This window comes from Corticium candelabrum, chromosome 16, assembly GCF_963422355.1.
Source record: "Corticium candelabrum chromosome 16, ooCorCand1.1, whole genome shotgun sequence".
Lineage (NCBI taxonomy): Eukaryota > Metazoa > Porifera > Homoscleromorpha > Homosclerophorida > Plakinidae > Corticium > Corticium candelabrum.
In genome coordinates this window covers 3,729,623-3,745,773 of record NC_085100.1, presented here as the reverse complement: position 1 = coordinate 3,745,773, position 16,151 = coordinate 3,729,623, and the positions used below count along the sequence as shown (strand labels likewise).

General features: G+C 42.5%; 1 protein-coding gene across 1 annotated transcript; it reads left to right on the top strand.

The window, feature by feature from the left end:
* Positions 1–10,704: 10,704 nt before the first annotated feature.
* Positions 10,705–15,604, top strand: LOC134191854 (A disintegrin and metalloproteinase with thrombospondin motifs 9-like). Its single transcript, XM_062660482.1, has 7 exons — positions 10,705–10,871; positions 10,946–11,071; positions 11,159–11,330; positions 11,492–14,009; positions 14,070–14,258; positions 14,821–14,959; positions 15,141–15,604. The coding sequence occupies exons 1-7, from the start codon at positions 10,799–10,801 to the stop codon at positions 15,275–15,277; spliced, it is 3,354 nt and encodes a 1,117-aa protein (XP_062516466.1). The 5' UTR covers positions 10,705–10,798; the 3' UTR covers positions 15,278–15,604.
* The last annotated feature ends 547 nt before the right edge of the window (positions 15,605–16,151 follow it).

Genomic DNA, 16,151 nt, shown 5'->3' with positions numbered 1-16,151 from the left:
CTTTCACAAGATGACCCGTATGAAAGCCATTCGGTTCCCGTATGACAGCAATCACTACTAAGCGTAACGCTGCAGGTAACACTGACACCCTCGTGTCTTGCCCATTGTGAACGAACTAGTATACTAACAATCCATTTGATCCGTCTATCTCATAACTCCCGTCTTCTTTCAACACATTTTGCACTTCTGGTGAGGCTTCCTTTCTACCAGAGTCTTGAAGAAAGTCCATCACCGCACGGTACACAGGGTCATTTCTCTGTTCCGAAGTAGGTCATCGGTAGTGGGTAGACTGACGCGCTTTAGTGCAAGTACTGGCACGTCTGTTTCAGTGTCTCTTTCTGGTAGAACCTTACTAAGTTAGTTATTACAGGGAGTTTGCTGAGAGCATCAGCGTTAGAATTCTCCTTACCTAGCTTGTTCTTGATTTTAAATGAGAATTCCTGCATTCTGAGCATCAATCGCACAAGTCTCTTTGTTCTTTTGCTCTTCATCAGCCATCGTAGGTTAGCATGATCGGCCTCAATGGCGAACTCTGCCAATCGAATATAGTCGCAACGTCTCACATCCTCATACAACAGTCAACAGTTCTTCTCCTGTGTGTCCCATTTTTGTTCAGCGTCGGTTAGCTGACGACTGAGATAGTGAACGACTCTCTGCTATCCGTGCTCATCAAGTTGAGTGAGCACTACCCCATGGTATAATTGGATGCGTCCGTTTGCAACAGCACGGGCTTCTCCCAGTCGGGATGTGCAAGGATAGGGGAGCTAGTCAACCTTTCCTTTAGTTGCTCAAACGCCGCTTGTCGTCTGCCAGTCCATTCGAACTTACAGCCATCTTTCAGTAGTTCCATCAATGGTGGTGCCAACATTGCATAACCCTGTATGAATTTTCTGTAGTATACTATAGCTCGTTAGTCCCAGGAATGACCGGACTTGTGACCTGTTACTTTGTACTGCGATGCAGCTACCTGCTGCCACCTTTTCAGGGTCTTGTGATCCTTTTTCTTCTGATAGTAAGTGGCCCAGAAACTTCACGGTCGTCTTGGCAAACTCGCACATTGCTGGCTTCAGCTTCAAACCCGCGCGTCGTAGTCTTTGAAATAAGGTCTCCAACCAATTCAACTGCTCATCAAACGTTTTAGAAACACTTACACATCGTCTAAGTAGACTAAGCATATCTGCCATTTCAAACCCACGAGCACTTTATCCATAGTTCGCTGAAACGTGGCGGGTACGTTACACAAACCGAACGGCATCACGTTAAACTCGTACAGTCCCAAGCCCGTAGTAAACGCCGTCTTCTGCAGATCCTCTGACAATGCTATCTGTCAGTAGCTGCTATACAGATCGAGTGACGTGAAGAATCGTAGGCCTCCTAGCAGATCTAAGGTATCATCTACGCGTGGCAGTGGGTCTTTAGTAGTGATGTCATTCAATTGGTGTTAGTCTACACAAAACATCTTGGTACCGTCATTCTTGTCTGTTAAAACCACGGGAGACGCCCACGCTGCGGCTGACTCTCGAATGACGGCGTTGGAAAGCATTTCATCTACCCGACGACTGATCTCATTCCGTTCTGCAGGACTCACACGGTATGGTTGAACGTTGATTGGAGTACTGTCGCCAGTCATAATACTGTGCGTCGCCACCCATGTCCTGCCTAGCCTCGTCCCCAGACTCTCTCGCGCTAGTCTTGTCCGGTGCCCGTATGACAATTCCAGGCGCGAGAGAGTCTGGGATCATCCCGCCTACTTCCTGCCATATCTCCTTTCTAAATGCTCACTAAGTGTCACCCCCAACGTCATCAACTGTCACCCCAAACGTCATCAAGTGTCCCGTAACTTCAAAATCAGATTAGCGTTAGTCTAATCCAATAAACGTATCACAGTGGATGCTATGACCATTGTTTGGTGTTTGTGGCATATCCAGCACTTGCAGACAACTGAAGCATGTTGAAAAGGTAAGTCTATGGAGTGTTGGTGACGGGTGTCGTGTAGGCTTGTAGTCTGAGATCTACAAGTGGCGGATCCGGAGTGATGACCTTCTACGTAGTTCACACGCGGCCATTAGCGTTTGTGCGCAGACTAGACTCTGTAGCAAAAAGCGCGCAATGGCAAGGGAAGGGGTTGATCTTGACATGAAACTACCGTCTACCCTTCAAGTATGAAAACAAATACATCTTTTCGCGAAAGAATAGCCCTGGAAGCTTCAAGTTGACCCTCCAGACGGTAGTTTCACGTCAAGATCAACCTCTTCCCTTGCCATTGCGCGCTTTTTGCTGCAGAGTCTAGTCTGCGCGCAAATGCTAATGGGCGCGTGTGAACTAGCTAGAAAGTCATCACTCCGCCAATTGTAAATCTCAGACTACAAGCCTACACGACACCCGTCACCAACACTCCATAGACTTACCTTTTCAACATGCTTCAGTTGTCTGCAAGTGCTGGATATGCCACAAACACCAAACAATGGTCATAGCATCCACTGTGATACGTTTATTGGATTAGACTAACGCTAATCTGATTTTGAAGTTACGGGACACTTGATGACGTTTGGGGTGACAGTTGATGACGTTGGGGGTGACACTTAGTGAGCATTTAGAAAGGAGATATGGCAGGAAGTAGGCGGGATGATCCCAGACTCTCTCGCGCCTGGAATTGTCATACGGGCACCGGACAAGACTAGCGCGAGAGAGTCTGGGGACGAGGCTAGTCCTGCCCATGTCTTTGGTATTTGCGACAAATACATCACTATACTTATCAATAAGTGTAGACGATCGACGTTTGTCTTCCAGGTTGAGCTTCTCGTCAATTTGCTCGTTGTCTGACGGTTTCCACTGCGGTTCAGTGTTTAGCTTTGGCTCACAGACAGCTGTGCCGGACACGTCACCGTGGTTGGTCTCAGATGACTTTTGTAGTCCCCGTTGGGGTAGCCGTGTGTCGCCTATATGGTCAGGTATCGGATCTAAAACCACTGGTTCTGGATCTACTGACTTTAGCACACATGCTCTACCGCTGGTACCGTTAAGCTGAGGAACCCAGCCATTTTCACGATCGATCACCAACTGACGTATTTGGCAATTGATCTTGGTTGTCGGTGTCGGACATTTCGCTCAAGGCCAAAGAAGCTGACTGGAAATCAAGGATCGCTCCAACACGAGATAAGAAATCAGTGCCCAAGAGAATAGGATATGGAAAGGACTTGACGACCACAAAGTTATGAGTCAGCTGGTAATTGCCCATACTGACGCTCAGTCGCGTACATTGGTACATGCATCCAGGAACACAGCAAATAACCATGATAGCACGGCAACTACACACTCCGAAAGGTGAACACAGTACAGCAACACTAAGTGACTGGTTCATTTATATGACATCCACAGCTGAGGAAATTACATTACCGTAATTGGCGAGCGAAGCGAGCCTTTCTCTTGTCATGTCAATTGAGCTCGAGATATATTATATTTATATATTTATATATTTACTAGGATCCATGGCCCGTCCTTCGTACGGGCAAGATACTGTAGTGTAAAGATAGGTCTGTGGACACGTCACGTGCATCTTTGTTGCGAGGTCCCGGATATTCTGAATGAATTCGAATCTTGCTCTTCGCGCTTGTTTCGATCGAAATCGACACACTCCCCGTGTAGCGCTTGCTGCAGAAAACGTGTAGGTTGGATTCGGTGCAAATGCAATCAGAATTTGGAGAGAAACGCAAGCGATAGAAGAGTAAGTTTCGTCGGCAAGAGATATTCGATTGCTCGAAGCTTTGCGAAGGACGGCGATGCATAGGATCTACACGGGACTGGTGCGGGCGTATGTTCGAATGAACTGCAATGTGTAGCGTTTGCGTCGTCGAGAAATTTTACGCGTGAGTCGATCCCTCGAGAGGGGACCCGGTGCATTATTTTTTTATATTTTACGCAAACCTTTGTCTGTGCGTGCCGAGTGTGCGTGCCGATTTCGGTTGCGAACGGACAAAAGACGTGGCCGCCAAACGCGAACATACATACATACACACACACACACACACACACACACACACACACACACACACACACACACACACACACACACAGACAATTTGAGCTTTATATATTAGATATATTTATATACGTACGTCAGCACTTGTCATATAGATTTACGGCAAAACAGAAAGACAAATCGACAAAACGACGATGCCAGATGAATGCAATTTTGACTCCGTAACATATGCGCTAAAATTGAAGCAAGGGACCCTTTTCGAGGGGTCGACTTAATTGTAATTTCTTGGCGAGAAGAGTAAAACGACTCTCGATTTTGCTCCCTTACGCGACTAAAGAGCAAATGAGACTGATACGTGGCAAACGGGATGGAAAGGAAAAGCTAAAAGAAGAGAAAAGTCTGTTTTTTGAGTTTCCGCGCGTTACTTTGACAGAAATTATTGTGACGCAACCATTATCACGTGGCTACGCGACCATTGTTACGCGACTAATCTTAGTAAACGAGTGAGACAATTGAAGCGTGAACGAAGAATTGAAGACAACTATAGTAGTTTGCGTTCAATTAGCCGATTATCCGAATTGGGCGTTCAGTGATCCGATTCGGGCATTCAATCATCCGACTCAGGTATTCAATTATCCGATGTTCTGTCTTAGAAGTACTAAAGTTATAGAAATAATTGTTTCAGTTTGATACGTAAAGTCAAAACCGCGCACATTTCTTTCATGACGTCTTTTAGGATGCTCACTCACGTTTCAGCTGAATAATAAATGATTGATTCAAGAAAGGTGAGAAGGCGAAGTAGTGAAATTCGAGCTCTTGATTAGCTAAAAACCTGCTAAGACGCATGATGGACTGTTGCATGGTATCACGCTGGACGCGCGGTTTACAAAGTATACATATTACACCACGATTGACGGAGCATGGCGTTGTTGTAGGCTTCCTAGATATGTAGATTTAGTTCGCTCACAACAGCTTAGCTAGACCTCCTCGGAAACGTGGGACACCAAGATTAGTGCAAAGGAAATTATCGCACAACACACGCTAAAGTCAAGATTAATTACAAATTATTGCGTCTATACAGCTGATGAATGATGATATTTGAGCAGCTGCCCAACCGCAGACTATGTAAGTTATTCAGTTTCCATGATATTGCACAACAGCCGTAAGCAACGGATAACTGAACGCCTGAATCGGATAATTGAACACCAAATACTATAGAAGAGCAACTGAAAGTCTGTTTTCTGAGTTCCCGCGTTTGTTTGACAGAAACTATTGCTACGTAACGCAACCATTGTTACACGAATAGGTATAGACAGAACACCATCGCTCGCCAAACACAATGCTAACCGAGCATTTACTAGTATATTTATATATTTATATATTTATGTGCGTACGTCACCACTTGTCATATGGATTTACGGCAAAACGGAAAGACGGATCGAAAAAACCACGATGCCAGATGAATGCAAGTTTGACTCTGCAACATATGTGCAAAAATTGAATCAAGGGTCCCTTTCCAGAGGTCGACTCAATTAGAATTTTGTAGCGAGAAGAGTGAAATGACTCTCGATTTCGCTCCCGTACAGCATTAAGAATGAAATAAGACTGACGCGTGACAAAAGGAATGAAAAGAAAAAGCTAGAAGAAGAGAAAAGTCTGTTTTCTGAGTTTCCGCGCTTTTAGTTTGACAGACATTGTTGCTACGCAACCATTGTTACGCGAATATGCGACCATTGTTATGCGGCTAGCTAAGCAAAGGAGTGAGACGGTTGAAGCGTGAACGAAGAATTAAAGACAACAAGAAGAAGAGCAACTGAAAATCTTGAATTGGGCGTTCAGTTATTCGATTTGGGCCTTCAATTATCCGACTCATGCATTCAATTTATCCGATGTTCTGTCTTAGAAGTACTAAATTTATAGAAATAATAATTTCAGTCTGATTAGAGTCAAAACCGCGCACATTTCTTTCATGACGTCTTTCTATGATGCTCACTCACGTTTCAGCTGAACAGTAAAAGATAGATTCAAGAAAGGTGGGAAGGTGAAGTAGTGAAATTCGAGCTTTTGATTAGCTAAACCCCGCTACGACGCATGATGGACTGTTGCATGGTATCACGCAGGACGCGTGGTTTACAAAGTATGCGGGTTTAATTACACCACGATGATGGAGTATTAGGCGTTGTTGTAGGCTTCCTAGATATGTAGATTTAGTTCGCTCCCAACAGCTTAGATAGACCTCCGCAGAAACTTGAGACACCAAGATTAGTGCAAACGAAATTATCCTACAACACACGCTAAAAATTCACGCTGGAGTCAAGATTAATTACAAATTATTGCGGCTAGACAGCTGATGAATGATGATATTTGAGCATCTGCCCAACCGCAGACTATGTAAGTTATTCAGTTTTTACATGATATTGCGCAACAGCCATAAGCAACGGATAATTGAACGCTGAATCGGATAATTAAACACCGAGTTTAGATAATTGAACATCGGATTCGGATAAATGAACGCAAAATAATAGAGAAGAGCAACTGAAAGTCTGTTTCCTGAGTTCCCGCGTTCCCGCGTTTGTTTGACAGAAACTATATTCCTACGTAACGCAACCATTGTTACGCGAATAGGTGAAGGCAGAACACCATCGCTCGCCAAACACAATGCTAACCGAGCATTTACTAGTATATTTATATATTTATATATTTATATATTTATATATTTATATATTTATATATTTATATATTTATATATTTATATATTTATATATTTATATATTTATATATTTATATATTTATATATTTATATATTTATATATTTATATATTTATATATTTATATATTTATATATTTATATATTTATATATTTATATATTTATATATTTATATATTTATATATTTATATATTTATATATTTATATATTTATATATTTATATATTTATATATTTATATATTTATATATTTATATATTTATATATTTATATACGTACGTCAGCACTTGTCATATGGATTTACGGCAAAACGGAAAGGCGGATCGACAAAACGACGATGCCAGATGAATGCAATTTTGACTCCGTAACATATGCGCTAAAATCGAAGCAAGGGATCCTTTTCGAGGGATTGACTCAATTGTAATTTCTTGGCGAGAAGAGTAAAACGACTCTCGATTTTGCTCCCTTACGCGACTAAAGAGCAACGGAGACTGATACGTGACAAACGGGATGGAAAGGAAAAGCTAACAGAAGAGAAAATTCTGTTTTTTTAGTTTCCGCGCGTTACTTTGACAGAAATTATTGTGACGCAACCATTATCACGTGACTATGCGACCATTGTTACGCGACTATCTTAGTAAACGAGTGAGTCAATTGAAGCGTGAACGAAAAATTGAAGACAACTAGAGTATTTTGCGTTCAATTATCCGATTCAGGCAATCAGTTATCCGAATTGGGCGTTCAGTTATCCGGACCAGGTATTCAATTATCAAATGTTTTGTCTTATAAGTACTAAATTTATAGAAATAATTGTTTCAGTCTGATACGTAAAGTCAAAACCGCGCACATTTCTTTCATGACGTCTTTCTATGATGCTCACTCACGTTTCAGCCGAACAATAAATGATTGATTCAAGAAAGGTGAGAAGGCGAAGTAGTAAAATTCGAGCTCTTGATTAGCTAAAAACCCGCTAAGACGCATGATCGACTGTTGCATGGTATCACGCAGGACGCGTGGTTTACAAAGTATGCGGATTACACCACGATTGACGGAGCAAGGGGTTGTTGTAGGCTTCCTAGATATGTAGATTTAGTTCGCTCACAACAGCTTAGTTAGACCTCCGTGGAAACGTGGGACACCAAGATTAGTGCAAAGGAAATTATCGTACAACACACGCTAAAAATTCACGCTAACGTCAAAATTAATTACAAATCATTGTGTCTACATAGCTGATGAATGATGATATTTGAGCAGCTGTCCAACCGCAGACTATGAAGTTATTCAGTTTTCCATGATATTGCACAACAGCCGTAAGCAACGGATAATTGAACGCCTGAATCGGATAATTGAACGCTCAATTTGTATAATTGAACGCCAAATACTATAGAAGAGCAACTGAAAGTCTGTTTCTTTAGTTCCCGCGTTTGTTTGACAGAAACTATTGCTACGTAACGCAACCATTGTTACACAAATTATCACTGAATAGCTATATAGGTAAATAACACCATCGCTTGCCAAACACAATGCTAACCGAGCATTTACTAGTATTTATTGGCGAGCGAAGCGAGCCTCTCCCTTGTCATGTCAATTGAGATCGAGATATATTTTATTTATATATTTATATATTTATATATTTATATATTTATATACATACATCAGCACTTGTCATATGGATTTACGGCAAAACGGAAAGACGGATCGACAAAATGACGATGCCAGATGAATGCAATTTTGTCTCCGTAACATATACGCTAAAAATTGAATCAAGGGTATCCTTTCGAGAGGTCGATTCAATTATAGTTTCTTGGCGAGAAGAGTGAAATGACTCTTGATTTCGCTCCCGTGCGCGACTAAAAAGGAAATAAGACTTACACGTGACAAAAGGAATGGAAAGAAAAAGCTAGAAGAAGAGAAAAGTCTGTTTTCTCAGTTTCCGCGCGTTAGTTTGACAGACCTTGTTGCGACGCAACCATTGTTATGCGACTAGCTAAGTAATCGAGTGATACGATTGAAGCGTGAACGAAGAATTGAAGACAACTAGGAGAAGAGCAACTGACAGTCTGTTTCCTGCAGCTGAGTTCCCGCGTTTGTTTGACAGAAAGACAGGACACCATCGCTCGCCAAACACAATGCTAACCAAGCATTTACTAGTATGTTTATATATTTATATATTTATATATTTATAAGCGTACGTCAGCACTTGTCATATGGATTTACGGCAAAACGGAAAGACGGATTGACAAAATGGCGATGCAAGATGAATGCAATTTTGACTCCATAACATATGCGCTAAGAAATTGAAGCAAGGGACCCATTTCGAGGGGTCGACTCAATTGTAATTTGTTGGCTAGAAGAGTGAAATGACTCTCGATTTTGCTTCCTTACACGACTAAAGAGCAAAGGAGACTGATACGTGACAAACGGAATGGAAAGGTAAAGCTAAAAGAAGAGAAAAGTCTGTTTTTTGAGTTTCCGCGCGTTACTTTGACAGAAATTATTGCTACGCAACTATTATCACGTGACTACACGACCATTGTTACGCGACTATCTCAGTAAACAAGTGAGACGATTGAAGCGTGAACGAAGAATTGAAGGCAACTATAATAGAAGAGCAACTGAAAGTCTGTTTCCTGAGTTCCCGCGTTTGTTTGACAGAAACTGTTGCTACGTAGCGCAACCACTGATACACGAATAGGTAAAGACAGAACACCATCGCTCGCCAAACACAATGCTAACCGAGCATTTACTAGTTAAGACGAAATCATGCATTCTCTTCTTACCTCTCAGTACCACCAGACTTGTCTAAAGACTTCCTCTTCACGTCAGTCATTCCCTAAACGCCGCACTTTCTAGGAAGTACTCAGGAGGTACAAACCAAACCATTTCGTAGTGCGTACCACTCAGAACAGGCATTATAGATTAGATCCTACGTACGCACGCACGTTTCTACCCGCTTTCGATGTCTGTCAAGTCTCAATGTTACATCATCACTCAAAATGACGCGGCAGAGTCACGAAAGAGATCAGGAAGAGGTTGTTCATCACTGCAAAACACGCAAACACACGCAGGAGCCGAGTCCTAATGAGGCCTTACCTGATTTGATGCATCGCTTACGTGCCGGTTAAAGTTCGAAAGAAAAATTGTTGATTTGGCTCTAGACTCACGCGGTTATAAACGCCAATGCATCCGAATCGAACAAAGTCTTCGCGTTAGCCGATGACGTCGTTAGTGCCACGCCCTGTGAAAAGGTCTTACACCTGTTGCGCCTTGCAGTGTGGATTGCAGCCCCGGATGCGCTTCCATCACCACTACTGGTTCGGTACCGCCTTTCTGGGCAGGAGTAAGTATGTAATCAAATTCTTCAGCGCGTGTCGTACAAATGATATTAGTTAGGAACTGAGCTTTCGATTGAACTTTGGCGTTGTTCTAGCGTCTGTACTTGTCGACATTGCGCGTTGGTAAGAGATTGCAGCTACGCTAGCTAGGGAGCGTAGCGGTGAAATGGCAGATCAGAAATGGCACTTGCAGTGCATCATACGCCTTTGAACGCGTACACAGGTTCCCAGTTGAAGCTGCAATGCGTCATATGCCTCTACTGCAATGCATTAGACTGCTGCCTGCGTACTGCACGTTAATTAGCGAAGATCCCACGCTACAGTCGTTTCCTGTAATCTACTATACCGACAAAGTACACTTGTAACTGACACTAATCATGTCCCTAAGGACATGATTAGCGCTGACCGTAAGGGGCGGTACTGAACTACTGATGGAGGCGCATCCAGGGCTGCAATCCACACTGCGTCTGGTGCGAGGCTACCTGTTGCTACCTGGTGGCTGTCTGCCTACTAGAATACAGTAGGACTTACTACTATACTATGTCCTCATATTGGACACGGACAAAAGGGCTGCATGTCTAGATCTTTGGAAGAGTTAGGGGATGTGGCGTGGGCGTAGCTCCGCCTGGGCTAATTAGGCTTTGTTGATTGATTAGATTGTTTTCAACTCAGTGCAGTTGTGGACAAAGCAAGATTGATAGAGGGCATTTTCTATATCTCTCTGTCCATTGTATGAGCTTTCCTGGCTCTTGTTCAACAGGCTGCAGACTTGGCCAACATGCCTTCTACTCTACAGGTGAACTTTCTTACCATGGTCTTCATTCTTTCTCCATGGCTTGCTAGTGGCCAATGTAAGCAAGATGACCATGTAGTGCGGGTAATCTGCTTCTTGACATGCAGTTGCTTATTTTCCCGTCTATTTTAGTCAATGTTCCCGACAGACCTTACATTAATGCACTGCCCACTGGCTTTTTGTCTAACTTTGACGGATGGGCCAAGTATGAGTGGCTACCAAAGAACAGCTCATGTGTACCGTCTTGTGGATATGGCCGTAAGATGTTTTAATTAATGTACAGTTCACTGATTTGTTCTACCTGATCGAGGTTTCGATTTGTATGTCTCAATTGCATGACTGCAGGTACCATACAGGCTACATATGGGTGTTGGGCCACAACAAATGGAGGCGACACAATACATGTAATAGACAATTGGTGTCTTGACAATGGCATTGGAAACAGACCTGCTGCAGTAGAAATACCTTGTGGAAGGATGATGGATGAAGATTGTGACTGTACAGAAGGAAAGCCAACGTATGTGACGTCCTCACTTCATTAGTTATGATTGTTGTAGAAAAAATGGCTGAATTGTGCAAATGATGTAGATTCTATTCTGTATATAGCGTTGTATAGTAGCTGTATGTTGTCTGAATTAAATGAATCTAATAAGTGAAGGACTTCATTTGTTTTTTTAGGTTGGTATTTACACATTTTGCAGAGTGTGTACAACCATGTGGTGGCAAACTAGAACGAAGTGCCAAGTGTATCAACTATGACTTTTTTTGTGAACAAGAAGGTTCAGATCAGGCTATTACAAATTGTGCTCGAGTTATTGATACAGAAGATGATTGTGGAGAGGATCTGGTTGCTACCTGTAGTACTTATTCATGGGTTGGTACTGGTAGAATTGCACGAAATGCAACATGTGGTCCTATTGAATTAAGAGAAGAGATGGCATGTCAGGTGCTCATCTTTCTGAGACAAGGACAGAACACTTTTCTGGTGCCAGATGTAGAGTGTTTTGCATTTGGACCACTAAGTCGAGAGTCAAAGGAAGCAGCCAGTCTCAGCTACAGATCAGAAGCATGTAACTATATGCCAGGAGAATGGAGTGCCTGTGATGCCACATGTGGGGCAGGTACACAGACAAGAACAAAGAAATGCTTGCAAAGGGGAAGGCGTGAAATAGATTTAATACAATGTAGTTACGTTCCTGGTATTATCGATCCTCCTACTACTACAAGCTGTAGTGTTAGCTGTAAATACGTGCCTACAGAATGGAGTGCATGCAGTGCTACTTGTGGTGATGGTACAAGAGAAAGACGCAGAAGTTGTGTGCAGACCATTGATAGTGTTGAAAGAACAGTTGATTTTAACGAGTGTGTTAAAGATGCAAGCGTAGTCATTCAGCCAGAACAGGAGACTGAACTTTGCAAATTGAGAGATTGTGAATGTGAAGTACCATATTATGTTCCAGAAGATTATGGTGTATGTTCAGCCACGTGTGAAGGCACACAGACACGCTCTATCAGATGTGAATGTCCTGTTGAAGGTGTAGTACAACAAGAAGAGATGAGTGTTTGCAGGAGGCTCATTAGTGGGGCAGCTCCAGAAACAGTGAGACGATGCAATGATATTCCATGTCCCACGTATCAATACAGAGTTGGGGCGTGGGGACAGTGTGACTCTGTATGTGGGACAGGGAATCGTAGTCGTCAAGTTGAGTGTGTTAAGACACAAGGAAGTGTTGTGAGCATTGTCTCTTTGCAAGAATGTACTGATAATGGTCTAAGTGAGCCACCAATTTCTGTTGAAAGTTGCAGTGTTAGCTGCCAGTATGTGGCTACAGAATGGAGTACATGCAGTGCTACTTGTGGTGATGGCATGAGACAAAGAGAAAGACGTTGTATCCAGACAATAGACGGTGTTCAAACACGAGTTGAATTTGAGGAATGTGTTAAAGACTCGAGTGTAGTTGTTCAGCCACAAGAAGAGACTGAAAGTTGCAGAATAAAAGATTGTGTATGTGAAGAGCCCTACTATGTTGCTGAGGATTTTGGTCCCTGTTCAGCAACATGTGAAGGTACGCAGACTCGTAATATTAGATGTGACTGTCGTGTTGAAGGTGTGGTACGACAAGAAGAAATGAGCATATGTCAAGCACTGACTACTGGTCCTATTCCAGCAACAGAAAGACCATGCAACGATATTCCATGCCCAACTTACCATTATAGAGTTGGGAGTTGGGGAGATTGTGACTCAACTTGTGGTGCTGGCCAGCGCCGCCGTTCAGTTCAGTGCATCAAGACACAAGGACCCGTTGTTACTGTTGTATCTTTGCAAGAGTGTATTGATAATGGTGCAGGTCAACCAGAAGTTGATGTTGAAAGCTGTAACAGCAGGTGCAGATATCAAGTCTTTCCATATCAAGAGTGTTCAGTTACATGTGGAGGAGGAATCCAAACAAGAGACGTTTTTTGTATTAGAACATCTGATTTTGGAAGAGAGAGTGTGGCTTTGGCAGAATGTGCTAATGATCCAACTAATACCGAAGCTTTACCAGAAACTGAACAAGCTTGTAATGAGCAGGAATGTCCATGCTTGAATCCTCGATGGCAGCCCAGCGTGTGGTCAGACTGTTCTCTAACGTGTGGAAATGGAACACGAACCAGGACTGTGGAGTGTCGCTGTTTTATTAGTGGACGAGACACGGTCGCCCCAGATGAGAAATGCGAAGGCCAGAGGCGTCCTCATCTGAGAGAGAACTGTTACACACGTTGTCCTTGTGTTGATCCTCAATATGTGGCTCTCCCATTTGGTCCATGTGACAAGACATGCGGTAGTGATGCATTTAGAAAACGAGACTTGGAATGTCATTGTCAGAGGGGAGAAGAAGAGGCAGTCGAGGACATAGAACTGTGTGACAACAGAATTCCAGAACAGAAGCCCGCTGTAATTGAACTTTGCGAACTTGGTGAATGTCCATGCACTAATGAAACCATCAGATATCTCTACACCAGGTGGGGTGATTGTGACAGAGAATGTGAAGGTACGAGGAGACGAAAGGTCCAATGTCGCTGTGAAAAAGAAAATGTCGACAAGTGGGTTGATGACGAGATTTGTGTGCGATACCTTGGTCAAGCTCCAGTTACCAGTGAGCAGTGTGAACCTCCGTGTGTGGCAGACTGGAGGACAGTGACAGGCTGGACCGCTGTTAGTAAATCATCTCTTATAAATGTGTTTTGTATTTTAATAACATTGTGTCATCATTAGTGTTCAAAGTCATGTGGCCAAGGAACCAAGACAAGGGTAGTTGTGTGTGAGGTATTTGCCAATGGCAGACTGGTTGATCGGGGTAATGATTCACAATGCATTGGTGCCGACAAACCCATTGAAAGTATGGAGTGTACGGGTGCAGTAGCTGAAGACAAGGCTGTGTGGATCACCTCAGGATGGACCACTGTAAGTGAATGTACTCATTGTTGTCAAATTGTCTTGATCTGCTTTTGACCGTCTATTTACTGTTTGAACACATCGGTCCTCCTTAGATTTACCTACTTTATTTATTCGTTTGATTAGCAAACATGCCAAAGACTTCAGAGTGCAAACTTTAGCATTCGTTTAGAATGGATTATTAATCACAAATTCAAAGTATATAACGTTTAATTTTTTAATTTATTTGTTAGCTACAGACTAGTTTGTGGCAGGTTCCCTCTTCTATTTGGTGACTCTTTGAGCACTTGAATGCACTCATGTTTAGCAAAAACTCTTTCAGTTAGGTTGCTGTGTTGAAGGCACTGAGGACAGAGATTAGGTCCTGAGCCAATTTGTGTTTCAAAATTCCTGCAACCTAGTTGTTGTAAGGCTTTTATTTTTGGAAAACCATAAATAATGATTGTTGGAAACAGTTACTTAGTAAAACTACAACTCAATAAATTTTAGTATGTATTGAATGGTTTGTGTCTACATGTTATTCAAAACCTGCAAATTGTTGTGTCACTAATTCTATTGTCATTGATTGCAGTGTTCTAATACGTGTGGAGTTGGAGTGAAACATCGCCAGGTAAAGTGTGTAGACAAATGCACTGGACGGGCAAGAGGCGACCGACGCTGTCTCTCATTCACAAAGCCCTATCACAAAGAGGGCTGCAATTTAATCCCATGTGAGTAACATTTGTCCGACACTAGCTGCTGTTCAGTTCTTGCCGGACTGACATACATGTATAACCTTTTTATTTTATTTCGACTCCCAACTGACGTACTGGCTGTTACTAGACACATAATAGCCATGTGACTCTAATTGAATGACGATGGTAATTGTGTGCATCTTGTTTTCGTTTGTAGGTGAGTATGACAACTGTGTAGACAAACGAGATGGACTCAACTGTGACATGGTAGTACGTCTCAATATGTGTGAAGACATCAAGCATCACCGGGACTGCTGCCAATCGTGTCGTCACGTTTTGCTGGGGAAACGTTAGATCAGCTCATAGAAACAGGACCGTGATATACTGATGATATGATTTTTTCTTTTTCTTTTTTGTTGATTGGCTTTCTTGTAGACGTTTGTTTGATTTTATGTGAGTACCAGTTAAATTGTCTGATACTTGGTTCTGTTCGTGCTGGGCCAATAAGATGTTTAAGGAACTTCTAATTAACTGGTTTAAATGCTAGTCTTGCTAGAGCATATGGTACATTAGATGGGTAACGTACAGAAAGGTAGCCATTTCAAAAGTTAGGCAACGTCGTGAATGACGTTGTACCATTAATTTGACAATATGTTGTGAAATATTACTAAACACAGTGAGTTTGACCAATATATTAGGAGGATTTAATAGTGTCACCGAAAACCTTTATGAAGTGAGGACAGTTACCTTGTATATGTTAATTTGTCTTTGTTTGTAGGTGCAAGTGCGTAAACAAAAGAGATGGAACTTGATTGTGACAGTGCCTTGGTCTGTGTGACGAGATCAATGATCAACGAGACTGCTGCCAATCATGTGTTGACTTTTCGCTGGGGAAACGCTTACTAACTAGATTTCCTTGGGGAGATGACGTGGAAGAATTGAATTTATGGGCTTACCAGGTTAGTTGAATGTTTTTGTTTTGTCGTGCCTAATTGAAGTTCTCTGTAAGACGAAATGGCGTATAGTGTGAGAGAAGAGGTGTGTGTGCGTGCGTGCGTGCGTGCGTGCGTGCGTGTGTGTGTGTGTGCGTGCGTGTGTGTGTGTGTGTGTAGTGAGTCAACTAAAGGCCTTTTGCAAACGGCATGGTGCGTTTTGTTTGTTTATGATTGTGTAAGGTTTTTGTGTTTGTTAATGCCACAAACCACAAGTCACTTGCTTTAAACGTACA

What these genes read in the sequence shown, in the direction of transcription:
- LOC134191854 (XM_062660482.1), top strand. Translation starts at nt 10,799, where the DNA reads ATGCCTTCTACTCTACAGGTGAACTTTCTTACCATGGTCTTCATTCTT. An exon ending in TCACCTCAGGATGGACCACT is followed by an intron (nt 14,259 to 14,820) that starts GTAAGTGAATGT and finishes CATTGATTGCAG; the next exon opens with TGTTCTAATACGTGTGGAGT. An exon ending in GGGCTGCAATTTAATCCCAT is followed by an intron (nt 14,960 to 15,140) that starts GTGAGTAACATT and finishes TTTCGTTTGTAG; the next exon opens with GTGAGTATGACAACTGTGTA.